We start from the raw sequence: 23,221 nt of genomic DNA, 5'->3' as shown, positions 1-23,221 counted from the left end.
GGGATGGCACATCTACGCAAAAAATGTGTATATACTTGAACCACCCCCATATGAACAAAGACATTGGATTCTTATCTCATTATACATGACTAAGCCATTTTTCACCTTCTCACCCCTTGCCTTTTCCTGTAAGACCTATTGCAGTCGTTAAGAGTCGTCAACAGGCTCATCTCAGCTATCTGCTAATCTCCCATTCCCACCACCCTTCTGAGTAATACCCCTCCCCACCTTCTCACTATATAGAAGGATCTGGCAACTTCTGTTTCAGTGTATCTGAAGAAGTGTGCATGCACACGAAAGCTCATACCAAGAACTAACTTAGTTGGTCTTTAAGGTGCCACTGGAAGAATTTTTTTATTTTGACTATGGCAGACCAACACGGCTACCTATCTGTAACCAACACCCCCATATGGTGAACCTTACCTTCCAGGCAAGGCAGAGAGCTTGCCAGCTTGCTTTCCAGGCTCTGGGATGCTCTCGCAAGATCTCACAGGGCCATCTGAGTTCCTGTAAAATCTCACAAGAGCATCCTGGAGCCCAGGAAGTAAGTATGAGAGCTTAACATCTCTTTCCATGCTGGGAAAACCCAGTGCAAAAGGAGCTTTTTAGCTCTCTGCCTTATGTGCAATTAATTTTTAGGATTTGAGCCAGCCAGCCTTCAACCACACAAGGTTGAAATTGTGCAAGTTCATTGTGCACAAGATGTGATCATACTTTACCTAGTTTTATAAGGTAACTGTGGCTTCCATTTGTAGATAGGTAGCCGTGTTGGTCTGCCATAGTCAAAATAAAAAAATTCCTTCCAGTAGCACCTGTGGCTTCCATGTGATGAACACATAATGAAAAACCATGGTCAATAGACAAGGAAGGAGGGATCCCTGGGGGGGGGGGGAGGTAGGGTCCACATGCTCTCTATTTGTAAACCATAATTGCCAGAGCTGTTAAGTCTTCACTCTAGTGTAGACTTGGGACCTGAGATTCTTCATTTGGTAATGGAAACGATGGTATCTGAGATACAGGAGAGCATTTTAATGTATCATGAATATTACCCACATTAGAACTTTCCTTTTTAGTCCAGCCAGTGTGTCCTAGCTAGCTGTATCTTATTACCCTGACCCTGAATTTGATAGTGTCCTGGATTAAAAATCTGTGTAAGGTTGGGATTTGCTCTGTTCCTCCTAGGATTCCTAATTAAATATTATGGCTAGTGGCCTATATAAACTTAGACCCGTTTTAATATCCGTGATATGCTGTACTTGCCTGATGTCGCTTAACTGGTTCTTCTCTACTTTTTGTTTTCCAGAATGTGTGCTTTATTACACCACAGTTTTTATATCAATTCTTTTGCTTGTTTTCACAACAAGTAAGTATTCATTTGAATGTTTCTTCCAGTTCCTCACCCCACCGCAATGCATTTATGGGTGGATATAGAGAAGTGAGAGAAAGAAAAATAGATTTTATATTATACGATAGCTAAAACAGAATGACTGTTCCTACAGCCAAATAACCCTTAAGTATCATCTTGGTCCCTGACAGGGTGAGCTCCCGTTGCACGGTCCCAGCTCCTGCCAACCTAGCAGTTCAAAAGCACGTCAAAGTGCAAGTAGATAAATAGGTACCGCTCTGGTGGGAAGGTAAATGGCGTTTCTGTGCACTGCTCTGGTTTCACCAGAAGTGGCTTAGTCATGCTGGCCACATGACCCGTAAAAACTGTCTGCAGACAAACGCCGGCTCCCTCGGCCAGTAAAGCGAGATGAGCGCCGCGACCCCAGAGTCGTCCGTGACTGGACTTAACTGTCAGGGGTCCTTTACCTTTACCTTTAACATCTTGGTATCACTTCTCTTCTCTACTCCCCCTTTTTTTGTCTATCTTCCTTTAAAATTATCATTTGTAAAGTCATAGAAATATACAAGAACTCTTCCGTGTCTGTGGGGAAGATTTTTATTTTCAGTGTGAAAATAGCCTCAAGGGTCATTTAAAGACTTTGCCCTACAGAATGAGAGATGCACAAAGTGAAGTGATACCCATCTTTGTACCAGTTGGTTGGGTGCCAACCTTTTTCCTTTCTCTGAGGTGTTAGGGTCTACGAGAAACTTCAAAAGAGGTAGCCTTGTGCTAGGAAGCTGAAAACACATTTAGAGCATAATGAACTCGTAACATTCACTAGTTCTTGTGGTTTGAAGCATCACTGTAAGTAAACTGCAGTGAGGGAATGGGGGCATATTGGTTTTGTGGTGTATCTTTGACGTTATAGAACTGGATGCCTTTTGGTTTTATAGAAATAAAACCTGGCTTTTGAATTGCTCGCAACTGAGCACTTTTGACTCGTAAGTCCTGTCTCCTGTTTCTGCATTTCGGAACCGCTAATTCCCCTCCTTTCCTGCTTTTCAGACTCTGTACGACAGTGTGTACCTGACTTTGTACAACATTTGTTTCACCTCCCTGCCAGTCCTCATGTACAGTCTTTTTGAACAGCACGTGCATCCCCATGTATTACACAGCAAGCCAACGCTGTATCGGTAAGCATGCTCTGCTGGGGGGAGGGCTGTGATTAATAAATGAGTAATGGGGCATTCCCCCACCACCACCTCAAGTGGTAGAAAAACAGTGGCACCAGAAGCTGCTAAAAGCACCAGTACTAGATGATCCCAGCCTGCTTGTTTCCATGTAACTGGCAGATATTCTTCTTGTGAACACTGAATACAGTGGTGCCTCGCAAGACGAAAAGAATCCGTTCTGTGATTCTCTTCGTCTAGCGGTTTTTTCGTCTTGCGAAGCAAGCCCATTGACGGATTAGCAGATTAGCGCTATTAGCGGCTTTTAGCGGCTTATCAGCTTATTGGATCAGCTGATAAGCGGCTTAGTGGCTTAGAAAAAGGGGGGGGAACCCGCAGGAACTCGCAAGACATTTTCGTCTTGCGAAGCAAGCCCATAGGAGATTCGTTTTGCGAAGCACCTCCAAAACGGAAAACTCTTTCGTCTAGCGAGTTTTCCGTCTTGCGAGGCATTCGTCTTGCGGGGCACCACTGTAACTGAAAAGTGGATGAGCCATAGTCAGTCGTCAAAGCAAATACAGTGGTACCTCTGGTTATGAACGCTTCAGGTTATGAGACCCGCTAACTCCGAAGTAGCTGCTCCTGGTTGTGAACTTTGCCCCAGGATGTGAACAGAAATCACGCGCCAGAGGTCCCATTAGCTAAAGTGGTACCTCAGGTTAAGAATGGTTTCAGCTTAAGAACGGACCTCCGGAACGAATTAAGTTTGTAACCCGAGGTACCACTGTATATAGTTTGCACATGGAAGATTCCTTGCTCAGTCTAGCCATCTCCCGTTTATGACAGCAGGACTGGGCTGAGACTGTTGCAAAGAAAGGGAGGCGACACTAGGCTAAATGAGTCCAAGGGTCAGGCTGTAACTCTGAGGCTAGGGAGTCCCTGGCCCTCCAGATATTGCTGGACTGCAACTCCCATCCGCATCAGCTTGGTCCCAACTGTGAGAGATGATGGGATTTGTAGTTTCAGCAACATCTGGAAGAGCCACAGGTTCCACACCCCCTGCTATAATAATAATAATAATAATAATAATAATAATAATAATAATAATAATAATTTATTTATACCCCACCCTCCCCAGCCAAGGCCGGGCTCAGAGCGGCTTACAAGCAATAATAAAAACAAGATGAGTGATTACAACTTAAAAACAAAAATAAAATACAACATTAAAATAATGGAACATTAAAATATTAAAATGAAGCCTCATTGCAGGAGAAGGAAAAGAAAAAAGAAAAAGGGGGGGAGGGAATCAAATTGGCTCCAATCCAAAGGCCAGGCGGAACAACTCTGTCTTACAGGCCCTGCGGAAAGAAATCAGATCCTGCAGGGCCCTGGTCTCATGAGACAGAGCGTTCCACCAAGTTGGGGCCCGTGCTGAAAAGGCCCTGGCTCTGGTTGAAGCCAATCTAACTTCCTTAGGGCCTGGGACCACTAGGGTGTTGTTATTTATGGACCTTGAGGCTCTCCGTGGGGCATACCAGGCGAGGCGGTCCCGTAGGTACGAGGGTCCTAGGCCGTGAAGGGCTTTAAAGGTCAAAAGCAGCACCTTAAATCTGACCCTGTACTTCACGAGGTCAGTTTTTAATAACGTTCAGGAATGTTTGTGTCGGTGCAGGGAACACCAAAAAGCTGTCCTCTCCTCTCCCTTCTCTGATAGTATGACAGAACATCTTCTCATCTGTTTGACAGAATGACACTCAGAATACGCAAAATAGTTTTCTTTGCTTGGAAAACTATTGAACCTGCCATGGTACTTTTCATTCTTCAAATCGGGTACGGAGTAAAACTTAAAAATCAAATGTCAGGATGGATAGCTGGCTGCCTTCATTTGTTGAGGGAGGTCAGACACAGATGTTTCCATTCCGCTCCGAAAACTACGGAGACGCTACCCTTAACATTTGAATCCTAGGTTTTGTTAATTTAAGAATTTTGCTAGAGAATGCCAAGAGATTTTTTTTGAGAGACTGGGCTGAACCACATCACCACAGAGCTGCAAAAGCTAAGAACCTGTGAAGCCCTCTGGTTTCAAAGCTTGAAATGTACTGCTTGATCTGTTAAAAGGTCAGTTTATCTGTTTAAGTCCTGGCTCCCATAAATTCATCAATCAAGCCAATTGTATTTTGACAAATGGGGGAAACTGGCTCATTGGGGAATGTTCCTGGAGGCCGCAAGGTCAGTACATCATTTAATTTTGCAGCGACGCTATCAGATGTTTATCCTATTGCATCTCAGGTGGCTAGAGAACGTTTTTATGGTTTTACCAGAAGAGGTGCTCTCTGATGCAATGGTGATTGTATCTCAAGTGCATCCAGAATTACGTAAAATGGGCTTTCTGTTAATTGGAAAGTAGCAGTAAAGGACTTGTATCCTTTTCCCTTTACAGAGACATCAGTAAAAATGCCCACCTCGGCTTTAAGCCTTTCCTTTACTGGACCTTCCTGGGATTCGTTCATGCTTTTGTTTTCTTCTTTGGCTCATATATTCTGATGGGAGAAGACACTTCATTGCTGGGAAATGGCCAGGTAAGGTAGAATGCACACTTACGATAGAGAAATCACAATCACCTGTAACGTTCCTGGGAAGTTTATGTTCCATCGACTGCAAAATCACTTGTTAGGCATATTTAAACCATGGGTGTCTTAAGCTATTTAAATATGATTTTCTGTAGGCTTTGACCTCTCATGCAACCATTGTTATAAGTGTGCAAAAGCATATGGTGGCCTTCTAAACAAGAATAATGTGAGGGTACCTCCACGTGGATAACGCAGAGATCTTGTTCTTGGGCTGCCCAGATCATAGCAGAGCATAATGGTCTTTGTGTTTATCATGTGGTCGTTAGTCCAGTCTCTTAATTCCAGCTGTTTGGAAATGTTAAAAATGCTGTTGGCTTGCCCAACTTGAGGATCACTATGTCAATGCACTCAGTGCCTTGATATGGTGGCGAATAACTCAAAATATTTTTACAGAGCACTTAACTGTGTTAATTGGGCTGACATATGTTCTCTCTAATCCTTACGGGGTGATTGCATTACTCTTTCCTGTATTGCAAATTGGATGTAGGCGGGTTGAGAGGTTGGGAATTACATTAAGGCTACCTGGCAAGTTTATGGGGGAAGTGCCATCGGAACAAGGACTTCTGGGTTTATAACTTAGTCACAACATTTATTCCATTTAGCAGTGAAGGAGGATTGTGTCTGCTTTCCTCCTTGTCTGTGCATGCATAGGATCGGGGAGTGGCAATTAGAGGTGGCGTCCCACAACAGAATTCAGCAACTTGGTTCTGTGCTATCCATGTCATTGCAGCAAAATTCACCTATTGCTGGCAGTTGCCAGCAACCTTGGTACCATAGCTGAACTAATTCAGTAGTCAGTTTGAGCCTCCAGGCTCTCTTTTTTCGGTTGCTTCCTAGGCCGTTCGTAGCCTGTCCACATTGAAAGTGAGACTGAGGGTTTTGATGGTCCAGGTCTGCCACAATAAAAATCACTCCAGGGTACATCTTGGCTTCACCCTGTCAAGCAATAAGGAGCAGTTTGGCCATGCATCAGCTGTGGCTAAATGCTTATTTGTTATCAGTCATAGTTGCGCCGCAGGCAGAGTTTCTTTTCCCTCCCCATGAGATCCTTTTAACCAACCTGAAATCTGCGGCAGAATGGGACACAGTGGTTTCAACCAAGAATTTTGTCACGGTTGAAGCTAAGAGAGAATGTTTTTTCTGTGAATGTCTCTGCCTCTCTCTTGCTCTCTCTCCTATCTGTCTCCTCTCTCTTTCTAATTCACAGCCTTACTCTGTCATACTGTACTTCAATTTGATCTTTTAGTTTTCTTTTCCCCACCTTTTTTCACGCTGTGCATGTCATCAGATATTGAAATCTAACAGGCAAATGGTAAGAGTCTGTGTTGTAGGAAGAGCGATACAGAAATCAGCAGATACAGTGTCTTTGTATCTGTGGTGAAGAATGCAGCATGTATCCTCCATGAATACATTCAAAAATATATGGTGGCAAGAAGTTGTCTGTCTGTGTCTCACTTCAGGTGACAGCGACACCGTGTGATGGATAGGCACTTTATGTGTTAAGTGTAATTTTCCTCTAGAAGTACTTCTATATTATAATCCTGGAATAGATGAAGAAACCATTGTTCTAAACCCAGTATTAAAGGACTATCTGTGTAAACATACTGACAGTGTATTTCTTACAATTCTGAGCATAGAGCAGATGAGCATAACTGCTTGCACAAGTGTGGGCTGCTTCTCTTCATCTCCCCCATCCCAAAAATTTGTTGCTGATTTCGGATGTTTACCGTCATTTAGCGCTTCTCCGTGGAATAGTATCACCATAGCCACAAGCTGTTGGTCAGAAGTGCCTCCTGCTTGCTTGCTTGCTAGGGGGAGTCTTTGTGGACAAGTCGTCCATTAAGTGGTTTTTGGGTGAGGGCAGGACACAGGCCACACTTTAAGTGAGCCCAGAAGTGCTCCTGGTTTTCAGTTTTTGGTAGCTCTCAAGAGGGTTTGCTGTACAATTCTTAGGGAGAAATTGGAAGGGCAAACCAAGAAATGGGGTGTGGGATAAATTTCCTCTTTAGGAGACTATGGTGTCTTCATATTGAGCATCTCAACAAATAGGCCTCAGAGTTGCCGTGTGTTCCTTTCTTTAAAGCAGCTATTGTGTTGGGGCTGAAGATGCCCAGCCAGCACTTTTCATGTACTTGGTTTCCTCCAGTGTGTGGCTAAGGGGTGAAGTGAAGATCCCTTCCTCCTCTATAGGTTTCCATTGAATACAATTTAGTAGAATATTCTTTCCTTCCTTGTACATTTCTGGCTAGAGTCTTTCATTGTCTCCATTCTGTTAATCCTCGGAATGACCCGTGAGATGAAATGCATCTTCTCACACCTTCATCTAATCTACACAGCAATATTTTAAGACTTCATGGTCATTAAGGGTAGCAGTTAAAAATATGTGGTCAGATTTTGATAGCAGAGTCCAGGGAGTATATCCCAAATTCTGACGAAAACATCAACAAAGCTATCTGGATCAGATTTAAGATGGGAGGATGTGAATGATTACCGTATTTTTCGCCCCATAGGACGCACCTAGTTTTTTTTTGGGGGGGAATAAAGAAAAAAAATTATTTCCCCCCCAGGCACGAGGCTGGCATGAGGGAAGCCTAAGCTTCCCCCGACCCCAGCCCCCAGAACAGCCTGCTAACCACAAGCCTAGGGAGCCGCGCTGGTCTCCCTAGGGTTGCGCAGGGCTTTGTGAAGCCTGGAGAGCAAGAGGGGTCGTGCGCACCACCCCCTCTTGCTTTCCAGGCTTCAGCGAAAGCCTGTATTCGCCCCATAGTACGCACACACATTTCCCCTTCATTTTTGAAGGGGAAAAAGTGCGTCCTATAGGGCGAAAAATACGGTACATACTTGGAGTGATTGCATTTATTGTAGCAGGAATACAGATACCACAACTGATGGACATGTGCTTGAATTCTCTTAGTTCACACTGTTTCTTTCATAAAAGTCTGCACAGCCTTGCTCTAGATTGTTGTACAGTTGATCCTTGAAATAAGTGCCCACCATTATTTTTGAGTTTTGCAGGCTCTGGTTTGCAAAATCTAAATGTGATGCTGCATTGAAAGGAAAATATCCCAAACCCAGTAATTCAAGGCTACTTGCTTTCCCACCGCTGTAGAATTTTTCAGTAGCCGGGTGTTTACGTATAATTGGCTGTCTGGTGGGGATCTGAATGTTGTAACTCATACTCCTCTTCCCTGTTTTGCTTTGCACTTTCCCCTCTTGCCTTACTAAATAGTTAGCATTTTGCATTTCTTTGCTTTCAGTAGAATTAGTTTGACCAGTGTAGTTGCATCACTTGTAGCTGCATTCATGGGGACGGGGGGGGGGGGGGTTTAAAGTAACTTTCATCTGCTTTAAACACACTGGATCTTGTTCTTTCTCCTTTCACAGATGTTTGGAAACTGGACATTTGGTACTCTGGTTTTCACGGTTATGGTTATAACAGTGACAATGAAGGTATAGTAACACAGTTGTGACTTTGCTGTGCATGTTTAATTGTCTTAGATTTCCCTAACGGTTTAGAAAGCGAGGCTTTCACGCTCCTTTTCTAGCTTTTTCTTGAATGTTCAAGAACGACCAGATTTAGATGTAAACTAGGGCTGAACTGAATTAGTCATCTAACTTCTCACCATTTTTCACTTTCACATTGAAAATTTCATCTTTCAGTGAGGCCGAGAAAGTAGGCATCCTGTGTCAAATACCTTTTTGGATTTGGGTTGTTTAAAAGGGATCTCCTTGGCTTTGGAGTTCTCAGGCAAACTTTAAAAGAATACACCAGTTGGGAAAATGGTGTAGTTCCCAGTGAACCCTAAGAGGAAGTACTGGAAGACTTCTTTAAAGGGAACTTGTTCTGCCACCAGCCTAGGCCAAAAGGTGTCAACTTGGGAAAGAATCCAGCATTGCTTTTTTCCAACAACCTCACAGCTTTATGGTGAACCCCCATTAAAGAGTGGGGACCACTTTTATACTAATTAAATGTATTTTCTATTTGGTGATTTTTTTTTTTTTTTGCCAACTTTGTTGTGTTCTTTTGCTTTCAGATGGCTTTAGAGACTCATTTCTGGACCTGGATAAACCATTTTGTTACCTGGGGTTCCATTGTCTTTTACTTTGTCTTTTCCTTGTTCTATGGGGGAATTATCTGGTAAGTGTGTGTGTGTTTGTGTGCCAACAGAAGAGTCAGTATCTTGTGGTCTGTACTATGTGCAGGGGGTGGGAGGGGAACGTTTGCCATGAATGCAGTGAAGTGGATTGATGGGAATAAGTTAAGTGACAGGTTTTAAAAGGTCAGTGAGCAGAAGTTGAGCATGTGCCCAAGAAACTTGGATTGCTGTTACTGGCTCTTTCAAGTACTCCCTGAGCAGGCAAGTCACAGCCCCATGGATCAGAAAATGGTGGGTAGTATTTCAGTGGTATATCATCTAGATCAGCCTTTCTCAACCTGTGGGTCCCCAGATGTTGTTGAACTACAACTCCCATCACCCCTAGCTAGCAAGGCCAGAGCTCAGGGATGATGGGAGTTGTAGTCCAACAACATCTGGGAACCCACAGGTTGAGAACCTCTGATCTAGATGCTCTAGAACCAAGGAGCATCCCAGGACTTGAGTCAGTGAACATGCATACATCCCAACAGTGTGTTTGATAGCCATTCCCAAAATCTGCTCAAAAGACAAAAAAAGGAGTGATGACTGGTACCAGAAATTTTAAGCTACCCCTAGAAAATAGTATAAAATGTGAGTCTTCTGCTACTGGTTCCTTGCTGAGCAGCTGGACTGGGGGGTGTGGGATTCTGCATGCTTTTCTGTTTTAGCCAGTGATAAAAATTGATTTGTTCTTCTTCATTCATCTGTTTTCCTGTAACTTGTTCTTACTATTCCAGGCCATTTTTGCACACCCAAGACATGTACTTCGTATTTGTCCAGTTGCTCTCCAGTGGCTCTGCTTGGTTTGCCATAATCATCATAGTTGTCACTTGTTTGTTTTTCGATATTGTGAAAAAAGTACTGTACAGACACCTGCAGCCCACAAGTACAGAAAAAGCCCAGGTAACTTGCACCTACATGTGGTTTTTCTAACATTAAAAGAGGAGACTTTACCAGGGAGACCCCCTGCAAGTCTGATGAACTTTTCTCTGCATATGAAACCTTTCCTGCAGTTCTTGGATGAATCACTGTGATGCTGCTGAGCGTAAAATAGAAATCTCCTTCTACATGGAAGATTGTAAATGGCTTTTTTTCTTTTGTTAGTCTCTTGACTAGAATGGAAGTGAAAGTGTGGCTATTGCCAGGGATGGAAATTTTCAGTGATAAATATTCTTGCTTAAGATCTTACGAATTCTTCCAGGTGCAGTCTAGCTCACTTTACTTTTAGTCACAAGTGGATCACTGCAACTACTCACTGATGATGATTTGATAATCCACATGATTACAGCATCAGGGGAACTACTCTCCCCACAGTTCTCAGCTTCTCTTGCATGCACAGCACCTTGGATCATAATTCCTGTGCCTGGATCTGCCCCCATTATTTTCCCTTTGCCTCTAGGACGTTGTCCAGAAAGGGCATGTGTATGTGATTTTAATTCCTCAAGTAACGCCATGACAGAGCTGAGGCAATTATGGATCTGTTTTGGATGAGGCCAGACCCCGGGAAGCCTGAGCTCTATAATCTGCAATGGATCTGGGGAGATAGGAAAATGTCTAAAATTTGGTTTGTGAACCCAACCCTCTGCATTTGTCAGATCACCAGATACTATACCAGGTTTCCTCTTGATCCTTGGCAGCCCAAAGTACTCTGTAACGGCCTCCCCTGTAGTGCTCCTGTCTTTTTGGGGCTGTGTTTCAGTGCTGTCGGTAGCCACTAGTTCCTGGGTCATGTTCCGTGGATTCCGGCATTTAAGTCCTAGTGGGAGATCAGCCATTGTTGACATGGTAGCATGTCTTATAAATGTGCATCCTAAGCATTCTGAGTCTCGGTTCAAGCTCAGGGAACTTCTTGGTCGGAGCCATTTGGGCAACAAATGTGCCGTTTCTATATATACACACACACGTGTGTGCTAATATTGCCCGTTAACTATACAGATGCACTATTCTGCATTCAGCGGATGGCAGCTGAATGCACAGTAGGTTCTTCCTTTCCCGGACAAGCAGAGCCAAGTATGAGAAGATGATGTAGAGGCAGCGCTTCCTCTGTGTACCGCCAAACAGTAGAAGGTCCTGTCTTCTAGTGAGTTACATGAGAGAACCCCTTCCCAGTAGCTTCTTCCTCCTTGAGCAGGCAGTAAATCACCTGCTGTAATACTCTGTGCTTGGCAGTCTCTGTGAGCCCTGCCTCGGCCTCTTACAAACTACTCCTGCTAGACATGATGCATGGAGAAGCATCATGGTGATTCGTATTAGGGTGAGTCTTGTGAAGGTTGGTCTCCTGCTGGTATTTCCCCATCCCTGGTTTTTGTGTGTGTGATTATTTGATAAACAGAACAATCCTCCTCTTACATTCAGGATGCCACAAAGTCTCAAACTGTGCCAGTGGCGCAGAATCTGTACTTAACAACTCCGACTTCCACAATACAGCCCATTATAAACAATGCCTTAAGACCGGAGCATGTTGTGGCACAGAATAACACTCTGTCCAATCAGAGTGACTTGTTTATTGCTTTGAATTGTAGGTCTGTAAGCCACAGGAAGCCTCCTCCAGCACTTCCAATATCTGTAATTCATTTCTTATTTGTCTTGGAAGTAGACTCCATATGCAACTAGCAGGGGGGGGGGGAAATCATTGGCTTGGATCCCGTAGAGCAGTGTTTCCCAAACGTGGGTCTCCAACTACATAGCCCATCACCCCTAGCTAGCAAGACCAGTAGTCAGGGACGATGGGAATTGTAGTCCCCAAACAGCTGGAGACCCACTGTAGGGGCTCCCAGTGTAGGAAAAGCAGGGAGACCCCAGTTCACTCTGCAGCTCTCTGCACCATCTTCCATGTTGTTTGTGGGGGAGTTCCCAACCCTCTGGGGCCGCTTTTCATAGGACACAGGGCTACAGGAGGAAAGAAGAATTGGCGAAAATTGCTTTTCTCCAGCAGGTATTCCCTACAAGCAGAACTCAGTTCACAGGAAGCCTGGATCCAGCCCGGGGTGTGTGAATCATTGTTTTATGCTTTGGGAATTCAGTTCCATTTAGATGTTTATTTTCCTCAGCTTAAACTTGGTAGGCGGTCCATTAACCACCTGTGATGCAGTACAAGGGGCAGTTGCTAGGAAAGTCCAGTTCTAGGTATTTCTTAAACATGACTGCCAACACAGCAGCTAATATCTGCATATAATTATCAGTGGTCTTTCAAGACATTTAATGGTCCTCCAGCAATTTGTGATGTGCAGTTAATAAAATGTGATCTGTATTTTGTGCATTAATGGAATGTCTCATTTGAGCTGCATCTGAAAACACCAGTCATGTTTCCTTGTTGTTTGCATACAGCCTATTGAAACCAGTCTCATCCTTCCCAACCATACTGAGTCATGCCTTAAGACATGTTTAAAACAGTTTGAATGTGAGTTTAGTTAAGTGCAAGGGATGCAAAATTCATTCCATGCATTTGGGTTGTATCTCTAACTACTTTTTTGCAGGCAACCCTCTAATACAAAATACTTTCTCAGGAAGTGAAAATCAAACATGGTCACTTTAGGGCAGTACTTCTGTTTCTCCTGGCAGTCTTTACGCCTGCCATACTTCATGGCCCCACTTAACTCATCACGCAAGTGACTCGTTACATCTCAGTTTAATTGATCTTTATTTATTGTTTTTATTGAACTTTATTGTTAAATTTTCTTAATGACCTTTCTACAAAAAGTATCCAAACGTTGTGGTCAGAATGGACAACAGTGGGCCTCTCGCAGAGGCAACAATCCTGTATCTGGACGACTACACATTAGACCGGGGTTTACCCCTATTCCTAGAAAACTGACACATCAGGGAGAAGACAGCTAGGCTAGAATCCTCCTGTTTGATGTGCTAGTCTGAGCCGTCTTCCATATAAATATCTTGCATATACATCACCTCAGCCCCCACCTGTTTTCTGAATTGGTATAGATAGCCCAGACACAGTTGATAACTCAAGTGACAACTAGTCCTGCATTTGAGAGCAGATTAGAGAATTCTCTGCTGATATTCACACCACTTAATGCATTATCTGAAATTCCTGTTTAAGTTCATCAGTTGTTAAGCTAGATTTATTTTACCTGACTGAAGCTGGCATTTAAGATGCTATTTTCAGTTCAGAAAAGGAGAAAAAAATATATTTGGAACCGAGCACTGAGCATTTAGCTGTAAAGGAGAATGCAATGAGACCCACATTGTGTCTTTTTCAAAAAAAAATTATGAATTTCATGTCAGTTTATGGCTAGGGAGTCAAAGTTGAAAGTAGACATCTAGCTGTTCCGAAGTGACACTAAAACAGCTGAAGTGAATGTTTACTGTTCAGCTGCTTGTGTGATTTAACTATACAATTAGTCTTGTGCCACAACAAGAGTACTTAAACTACACATCCCCTAACGATTTTTATAGCTTGCAGCTTTCATGCTTAAGTAATAAAGCATTAAATGTGTTTAGTGTTGATTTGCTGTGCGTGAGCGATGCCAATAACTGATGAAAATATGAAATAAATAGTAGCTCCATTAATTATAAATGGCTTCAAATCCATCCTCTGTAGAGACAGGTCCCCTCACTTACAGCGTGCATTGTTAACGTACTAATAGAAACACTCACCAACAATGGCATTTGAAAAAGCCTTAAATTAAAATTATGTGCTCCAGTTCCTATTAATGAAGAATAGTTTGTGGGGAGTCTGCTAAGGGTGTGCTTTTTTCTGTTTCCCGTTTTGTGTGCCTGTAAAATGTTCCTTTTTGGCTCAAAGCCGCAGCTTCAGTTCACAGCGGCCAAGTTTGCAGATGTCATTAAGCCAAACTGTGGCTTAGCATGAGCCCACTAGCTCCTTCCCTGGCTTTCTTGACCTTGTAGCTAAGCCATAGTTTGACTTAACATGTTGTCCGAACCTAAGATTGTGCTTAAAGTCACTCCTCCTTAACCATGTTCTGTAGCCAAGGTTTGTCCTTTGATTACAAATCATGGCCAAGGAGACAGAGGTGCCTTAACCATGATCCCTGGTTTGGACGACACGCTGAGTCCAACCTTTGCTTAGCTGCCACCCCACACTTGCCGGAAAACCCCCAAGGAGGAGCAAAGTGGATTCAAGCTCCCCTCCGGAAGAGAGAGAGAGTGCGTTTGTGTGGTCACAGTAAACTGTATTCTGGCTTACCATGATGTGCAAACCAGTCCATGGTTGCTGTGCAACCTCCTTCTCTTGGCGTTTGTACCAGAGCTTATGTAAAACTTTGTGGGAAGAAATGACCCACGGAGGAAACCTCTTAATTAAAAATACTGGTACAAACGATGGGATGTAAGTCAGGTTTTTGGTTCGCCTATCCCTATTTTCCACACCCCACCCACATGACGGGAATCAGAAAATGGGATGGCAAAGGCCAAATGACATGGATGGTGTTAGAAATTGACCTGCTTGTATTAAATCCCCTGTGTGGAGGAACACTGGTTTGCAACAAATGCAAAAAGACAAACGCAGCCAGGAAGCCACACTGTGCAGGCTGAGCCGTGTGTTAATTCAGCGCAGTGCATTCTTAATTTACTGCAAACATAAGCTTTTCCTCTTCCTTTATCAAACCATTACGTACAGCCCACATTGGGCTAGGTGACGCGTGTTAACCATTCGGAAACCAGTGTCCCTGCGCTTATGTGCTCTCCCTCCGAGATTAGTCCCTGCGTTTTGAAAAAAGATCTTTGCCTTTAAAGATCCTGTCCTGTGTCTGTCTTTTTATATATATATAAAGGTGACTGCTTCTCACTGACCTGTGTGTTCCATCCCTTCTTTGTCCACCTGTAGATGTACTCCAGCAGAGTTGCTTTAAGCGAGGAATGCATCGCACTGCAGCCATTGTCCAGGGCTCCGAGTCAGCTGAGCAAAATTAGGTAGAGTAGGAGGAGCAGCTCCTTCCCCACTTTTATGCATGCTGAAGGCCAGCTAACCAGCAATGAGAGAGAGAAAGGGGCAAGAGGCATGGACAGTGGTGTGGACTGAGAGCGCAGTAGTGGCAGCGCACATTCGTGCCTTCCTGTCTCCCACACAGCCCTTAGCTTCGCTCTGTGTTTGCAGACCCAAACGCAGCATGCATTTTAAAAACATGAATAGTTCTTCTTGGGGGGCTTGGGCGGGTGGGGGAGAGGTTGCAAGCATGACGATCAATGTTCAGAATCCCAAGTCTACTCCCCGCTCTGCTGTATAAAATAACTAAAATCCTTCAAGCATGGTCCCAGCGCTTCTGCTTAACTTAACCATCCATGATGTTAACTGCTTTTTGCATGTCGGACAGTTTCAGCTGCAGCAAACATAACTGTTCATTCTCGACTACTTTGACTTTTGCTAATTTGATTTTAAAAAAACAAAAAAAAGCACAAGTGATGGGCAACTTCCTTGTGGTTTGTGTATATATGTGTAAATTTTGTGCAGCTTTATATTGTGTTTTGCACCGGAATGCCCTATGGATGTGTTTATTGTAAGCAAGGGGTTGATGGGACGGTGTTGATTAGACTGAGTGAATGCATTACCAGCCGAAACATACTTCACTTGAACAGCAGGTGATAATCTACAGGGACTTAAAGAGAGCAAATAAAGGAGAAATTTGCACAAAAATAAAGGCCCAGTTTAAAGGCCTCTAGGCCTCCAGCTCTGCTCTTCATCCATGTTATAAGGTGGTGTTTCTCATCCAAGGTTTAAAACTGACATCTTGAATTAAACTGTGAATTACAAATTCAGACATGCCTACCTTTCTGAGCTTAACATGCAAAGATATGCACAAGCCTTCTGCCCATGTGCTCTGCCCTCGTATTGGCCCTTTCCTGCCTTTTGGATGCTCTGCAATTCACTTCCTGGATCAATCTGCCATAGTTCCAGGTTGCTTCTGAATCGGGGAATTTTAAAACACAGTTGGAAGTTGCTTTTAAGGTCCTGGTCTGTTCTGGCTGTGGTAACTGTAGTTTTTCAGCTCAGACATAATGGAGAGCTACAGTCAATTAAACTTGGAAGTATTCTTTCATGATGGGCCGAGAAAGGGGCAGTTCAAGGTCAGAGCATGTGCACACAAGGCTCGTGCATACCTTAGTGAATTAAGTCAATATACATTTCTCAGAACTGGGCTGGTGTGTGACAGCACAAGAAAAAAAAACCGAATTGGTTTTGCAGCGGAGTCAATACAGATGTTTCCTTGGCAGTATGTAAGCAAACACGTTCTGATCTGACCTGTCAAAAATTTGAACTGTCGAGACGTCCCTGGCGGGTAGAATGTCATCACAATAAGTACTAATAATGTGTCAGCATTTACTTGGATATTTGGAAGTACTCATATGATGTCTTAGGTACTCCTGGGGCATCACACAGGCTTTTGTGGTTTTCAGCCTATCCAAAGCACATTTCCCCTGTTCGCATAGTTTTAAGCCGATAGCATATCTTACCGTGATTGACTACTCCTTCCGCATTTTTTTGTGTGGCCAGCCCTCTGCTTTGGGTGTTGATGCCCCCAAGTGGGTTTAGCATCACCTGTTGCTCAAAGGCAGGAAACTGGGAGAAATGAAACTTGGCCACTGAAGTACGTGTGCTTCTTCTAGCCATACCACACCATACAAGTGGCTCATTCCATTTATCTTTCTTTTCAAAAGTCGTAAGCAGCCTTTCTGCTATGGTGGTGGTGTGGAAGTGTAGTGGGAGAGGTCAGAAAGCTGACACAGAACAGTGAAAACACAAACCATCCGAGTGCTTTTGCAGAATGACTTGAGTTTCAGCTTGATTTCTGTCATTTAATAGTAAATATTGATGTTTCCCAAGGCATTAAATCTCACAAGAAGAACTCTGCTCCATCTGATAAAGGCGTGTTCTAGCCCAGCATCCTGTTTCCTATGGGATGCCCACAAGCCAGGATTTACATGCCATAGCATTCTACCCACTTGCGGTCCCCAGAAGCAGGTATTTAGAACCACACTGCCTCCAACAGTGGTTACTAGTCACTATGGTTGGTAACCACGGACAGCCTTAATCTCCATTAATTTGGTTAACCTATTAAACCTCTTGAAGTTGGTAGTAGTACAGCTTTAGCCAGCAAATCCCATAAACTAGCTCAGGGTTTCCCAGACTTGGGTCCCCAGCTGTTTTTGGACTACAGCTCCCATCATCCCTGACCACTGGTCCTGCCAGCTAGGGATGATGGGAGTTGTAGTCCGACAAAGCTGGAGACCCACATTCAGGAAACCCTGGTCTGGCTATTCAGTGTGTGAAGTGCTTCCTTCTGTCTGTCCTCAATCCTCAGCCATCCATCTTGCAATAGATGGTCTCAGGTTCTGGCATTATGAGAGAGGGAGAAACCTCTCTGCACCGTCCCCATGCCATGCATAATTTTACATACCTCTCTTTTGTTTCCTCCTCCTCACGTTTTTCTCCAAAACATTTTAGCCTTTGCTCATAGGGCACTTGTTCCAACCACTTCATGATTTTGGTTTCCCTTTTCTTCAGCTTTCCTGGCAATAATATAATGGGGTACAGCGACCAGAATCATACGTGATATTCCAAGTGCCATCCGACCATAAATTTGTATAAAGACATTATGATGTTGCCGGTTTTATTTTTTGGGTTCTTTCCGTGGAATTCGCCCCGTTCTCCGCAACCACATGCAGGGGCAACTTTTACATTGAGCTATCGACTATGATCCAAAATCCCTTTCCTAGTCAGTCGCTGGCGGCTACTAAATGTCAGAATCAAAAACCCGATTCCATGGTTGCTGCAATCAATGACCCAGTATCTCTCTTTTGATCTTCAACAACAATAACAAATTCTAATGATGTATTAGCAATAGAAATGAAGAAAACCTTAATCTGGAAGCAGTGGTGGATTCTGCTGTTTTCCAGACATGAGTAAGTCATTCCGGACATTAGTTTTGCAGACATGAATAAATGGGTCCCTGTATCTCCGTTTATATGCTGCTTTTCTTCTGTTGCCAATAAACTCTCAAGCATTTCTGCACCTTTCATCAGAATAGCAGCTTTCAAGGAACAGAAATATTAAGGATAATGTTGATTGTGAACGGAGTTAAGACTTGACAGAAACATTAATTCAGCACCTCATAATTGTGGGTGTTTCCCAGCATACCTTGCTAAATCTGCAAAAGATAAAGTATTTCGCTTATGACCTCCCATTTTTAACGCAGGCTTCCTCAAACTTGGCCCTCCAGATGTTTTGAGACTACAGTTCCCATCATCCCTGACCACTGGTCCTGCTAGGTAAGGATCATGGGAGTTATAGGCCAAAAACATCTGGAGGGCCAAGTTTGAGGCAGCCTGCTTTAACAGTTCTTCAGGTTTACTGATAAATGACCCCTCCCAGGTAAAATGTTAATTAGCATTTACAAGGAAGGCCAAAAAGGACTCCACATGGCACTGTAGCTTCATCGGTAAATGTATTGAGCCTAGGACATGTGGTTTGGCTATTTTGTTAAGTATCCACTGCTGGAAGAGTTGATATGCTAAAAACTCAATTGGACCAGTGTAGTGTTTAAGGTCATATCAGTTCTTCCTTGCCTGGAGGTGCAGGAATGAGCATGCCACCATATTACAGAGCCACAGAAGCATAAAGCCTTGAACTCAACGGCTTTCTATCTTTAAAGCTTGTGAACAAATTTGTAAAGCAGGATATGGATCGCTTTAATGGATAAATGTCTGATAGACTGTAGTGCCACTGACCTTACGGGACTAAGGCTGCACACGCGAGAGTAAATACCATTGGACTTGGTGACATTTACTTCTGAGGATCAGGCTGCAAGCCCCCTCAAATTTAAAGCTATTCTGCCTAATTCCCTGTTTCCAGGAGAAAGTTGTGTTCCAAGCCCGGGGCATTGGCCAGAGTGCCTTCACAAAAGACGCTCTGAAATCTGAAGTTCTAATTTTGAAGCTTGCAGATACTGCAGTTAAAAATGAATTGCTAGTTTTTATGGAAAGCTGACTTGGGAGTATGCTACTTTAAAAAGCCCTTGGAGGTTTTTACTGATCAAGTAGTATGTGAATCTTGTCAAATGCAAAATAAATACCAATTATCAAAGCCCATTGCAAATCAGTACTGTACTGAAAAACAATGAGCATAGTAATTACCTTTAGATTTGTTTAGATCAGTGTTTCCCGCACTTGGGTCTCCAGCCGGTTTTGGACAAACTCCCATCATCCCTAGCTAGCAAGACCAGGGGTCAGGAATGTTGGCAACTGTAGTCCGAAAACAGTTGGAGACACAATTTTGGGAAACCCTGGTTTAGATCTCATGCTTTTTGCTTTTACCAATATAAAATAATTATTGTGCAACGTCTTGCCATCAGAGCATCCAGATCTAATCTTGGACAATATCTCATGTAAATGACATTATTTCCCCAGGAATGAATCCCTCATTGCTCATTCTGAAGTTGTGAAGTAAATCAGGCAGGAACCAGGAGCATGTTGACCCAAAGCAATAGTAAGGTGGTTTAAATATGCTTTTAGTAAAAGTTATAACAGTTGATAGAATAGTGCTATTAGATATTGTACATGAAGTACATTGAAAAGGGATGCTGAAGCGGCTTTTAGGAATTAACTCCTTTCTAGCAGAAGCACATGCAGAACAGCAGACCAGTGGTCCCCTTATTTTGTTTTAAAGCCCTAATTTGTTTATGTACGTCATGAATTGGATTTCTTGCATTATATTTACAAGATATGAAAATTCATCCCCGCCCATTTCATCTTTTCTCAACGAAGCTCACTTGCATTACTGAAAAGCAACTGTCTTCAGTAATGCTCAGGTCCGTATTTACCCTGCAAAGAAGAGCATATTCTGTGAAATCACAACTGAGGCAGGGGGTGGATCCAGGAGCGTTCTGGCAACTTGACCATAAGTCATTGCAAGCTGCTGTAGAGAGAGAGAGAAAAGAGAGAAGGTAGCCACTCCCTCTGTGGTCATCAGAGATACCTTGGCAAACCAAGAGAACTCCTGGAATTTTTCATTCTGTTCTCAGAGCAAGTTGTAGGAGCAGGGGGGAAAGGTTGATTGTATTATCATTATTATTAATTGCATTTATATCCTGCATTTCCCCCCAGAGAGCTCAAGATGGGAAGCATTGTTCTTCCCCTCCTCACTTAATCCCTACAACCCTGTGCGGTAGATTGGGCTGAGAGGCAGTGAGTGGCCCAAGGTCAGCCAGTGAGCTTCATGGATGACTGGGGCTTGAAACCTGGTCTCCCAAGTCGTTGTATCAAGACTAATCACTATACCTTGACACTAATCACAGGCTTGAGTTTCTACATCTTTTGTCTTAAATTAGCCACTGTCCCTGGGTCTAGTTCAGCTACCAGGGTGTGCTGCTTAAGCCATTAGCCTTTGACGCATCTCCCCCCACAATTTATCACAATTTATACAGCCACCAGCTGTGGAAACTGCAAGACCAGCCCTGCTCAAGGGCCAGTATGCTTCTCTTGGGTCCAATAAAGCAAACGCCTGTAGCCTTTTTCATGTTCCTCACCATTATTGTGCAAGGTGCTATACAGAACACGGGGGAGGGCACTCAAGACACCCTGCTTTGCAGGTTACGCCCCCCAGTGGATTAAAGTGCCACAATTGCTGCATTGGTCAAGGACAGACCCAGCTCTCTTCAGAAAACACGACAGATTGCTGATTAAACATTTGCATCTTCTCTGTTTAATTTTTGTTTTCTGATTGCTGGCATTTCAGCTTGTGGGTAAGCAAATTGCGTACGCTAGCACTGAGAATGTTGCCCTGAGCGCCTCGTTTACTTGAGTGTAACGGCTGTCTTTATTTCTGTAGAACGGCTGGGTGCTTTATAAGGTCTGTTGCTTTTTGTGTCCTTTTTTAGATGGAAGAAGAAAGGGGTTCAGTCACCCCAGCATGTGATTTTACTGAAGGCAGGCACAGAGGGGAGGACAGCAGGCAACTGCTAGCAGATGCCCTTAGGCAGCGAGAGTGACCGTGTGCCCTAGGTAGTACCCGAGTTCTATATCCTAATAATCTAGCTCATCATGAATCGATTCATCTGTGGTGCCCTGTGCCCTGCACTTTTCACCATGAAGCACTTTTGACATCTTGGCATGCCTCTGGTTTTGTGTTTTTCCTAACAAACCTTGATCACTAATATTGTCACATTGATTTAATTTGGTTTCTTAATTCCATTAAGAACTAATAGGGTGGGGTGGGACGCGCTGCACTGCAGTCTTTTAAAAAGTGTTTTAAGAGCACTGATTATATTTAAAGTAGGGATGGCTAGTCCTCCTGGATGTTTTTGAACTCCCAAGTCCCATCAGCCCCAAGTAATATGGTCAGTGTTCAAGAATGATGGGAAGGCCACTTGTTGGTTATCCCCCTCGGAAATGTAGCAGACTTCAGCTAGTTCCTCTTATTTTTGTAGCCTGTAGTCTGGTCTGTTGCTTGGTGTCCATAGAACATTTTTCCCTTTCTGGGAAAGGACTTCCTGGGTAGGACCCAAAGAGATCTGTCTGTAGGAGGGCCCATTAGTTTTCTCTTCTTCCTGTAGTCTCTTGGACCTCTCTGAGCACCACTGGAGGGTTGGGGACCCACCAGAGAGGTGGGATGGGTGGGTATGTGCAAGGAACCTGAAGCGTCCAGGGGCACTGTTCTCAAATGTAGTCAAATATGTCTTGGTAAGTCGAAGTTGGGAGAAAATGGATTTTATTTCGGCAGGACTGTGGTGATGTGGGAGTGAATGGAGGAAAGAGGAGAGAAGGGCATTAAGCTGTCTAATAATAATAATTTTATTATTTATACCCCGCCCATCTGGCTGGGCTTCCCCAGCCACTCTGGGTGGCTCCCAACAGAAAATTAAAAACACGATAAAGCATCAAACATTAAAAGGTTCCCTAAACAGGGCTGCCTTCAGATGTCTTCTAAAAGTCAGAGAGTTGTTTATTTCCTTGACATCTGATGGGAGGGCGTTCCACAGGGCGGGTGCCACTACCGAGAAGGCCCTCTGCCTGGTTCCCTGTAACCTCACAGGGAGGGAACCACCAGAAGGCCCTTGGAGCTGGACATCAGTGAACTCAGCTGAATGATGGGGGTGGAGACGCTCCTTCAGCTATACTGGGCTGAGGCCATTTAGGGCAGGGGTGTGCAGACTTTAGGCTTATGAGTCTTACAGTAGAAAATGGCTGTTAAGTGCCAGCGATAAGCTTCAATTCAATTGACAATTGCAGCGTTTGTGAGATTTCTGAAATGTGGTTTTGAAGTTGTACAAAAAGTTGTGACACTTCTGACATGGGTTTCAGCTAAGATGTTCAAGCGTGTATGTAATTGTTGCTTTCCCCCTCACTAACCATTTGGGGGTTTTTTTTTGGGGGGGGGGGTGTCCTCAGTGCCTTTCTTTCCGCTAGCCGGTTTCATACTAACTAATAAGACAAGCCTACTTTTTTGTTGTTCATTTCAGCTTGAATGCCCTGCTGCTTGCTTACCCTTTGTGCTATTGGTGGTTGTTAATGTTACTACTTTAAACATGTTTTCCCCCCTCCTTTGCCCAGCTCTGTCTCCCCAAACTCCCTAATTCAAGTGGAAATAATTTTATTGATTGGTATTTGTACCACACACTTCCTTCAAGGAGCTCCAATCACCTGCCTTCTCAGGTTTAGCACCTTGACGCCACATAAGAAAACGGATGTCCCTTCGTTTGTTTCTCGATAAAAATCATCCCTGCTGTCACGGTAGCAGCAGCAGCAGCTGTTGGCAGGATGTCAGGCATATGCCAATTCAAAATGGTTTCCTCGTCGTTTCCTTTTATTTCTCTCCATTTACGCAGCCACAGAAGTGATTCCCACTTGTTGAGTTCAAACCCAGCAGGCCAATGAGACTTTGTCAGTAGGTTGCTGAGTCAAAGCTGCTTTTGACCTTGCGGGCACTGCTGGAAAGTGGGGAAAATAACAACAGGGGCAAAAGTATGGTCTGGGTTAGGCCAATGAGAC

General features: G+C 43.7%; 1 protein-coding gene across 11 annotated transcripts in view; it reads left to right on the top strand.

Annotated features, from left to right (window-relative positions):
• The window catches only part of ATP11B (ATPase phospholipid transporting 11B (putative)), an 86,625-nt gene that overhangs the window by 54,387 nt on the left and 9,017 nt on the right, over positions 1–23,221 (top strand). For 3 of the 11 annotated variants that reach the window (XR_014220093.1, XM_082223945.1, XM_082223944.1), the window contains exons 23-29: positions 1,304–1,363; positions 2,393–2,520; positions 4,937–5,075; positions 8,511–8,576; positions 9,161–9,264; positions 10,000–10,165; positions 15,066–15,151. Coding sequence is in view for 9 of the 11 variants with exons in the window: in XM_082223945.1 (XP_082080071.1) it covers positions 1,304–1,363; positions 2,393–2,520; positions 4,937–5,075; positions 8,511–8,576; positions 9,161–9,264; positions 10,000–10,165; positions 15,066–15,151 (749 nt within the window). In the remaining 2 variants the exon portion in view is untranslated. Of the gene's footprint in view, positions 1–1,303; positions 1,364–2,392; positions 2,521–4,936; positions 5,076–8,510; positions 8,577–9,160; positions 9,265–9,999; positions 10,166–15,065; positions 15,152–17,039; positions 17,199–19,642; positions 19,722–21,111; positions 21,236–23,221 lie in introns of those variants that run through there. The other 8 variants (XM_082223947.1, XM_082223943.1, XM_082223941.1 and 5 more) reach the window with 6 other exon arrangements.

This window comes from Podarcis vaucheri (assembly GCF_965113315.1).
Source record: "Podarcis vaucheri genome assembly, chromosome: 5".
NCBI lineage: Eukaryota > Metazoa > Chordata > Lepidosauria > Squamata > Lacertidae > Podarcis > Podarcis vaucheri.
The sequence above is the reverse complement of the archived record's forward strand: the minus strand, read 5'-3'. Positions and strand labels throughout refer to the sequence as shown.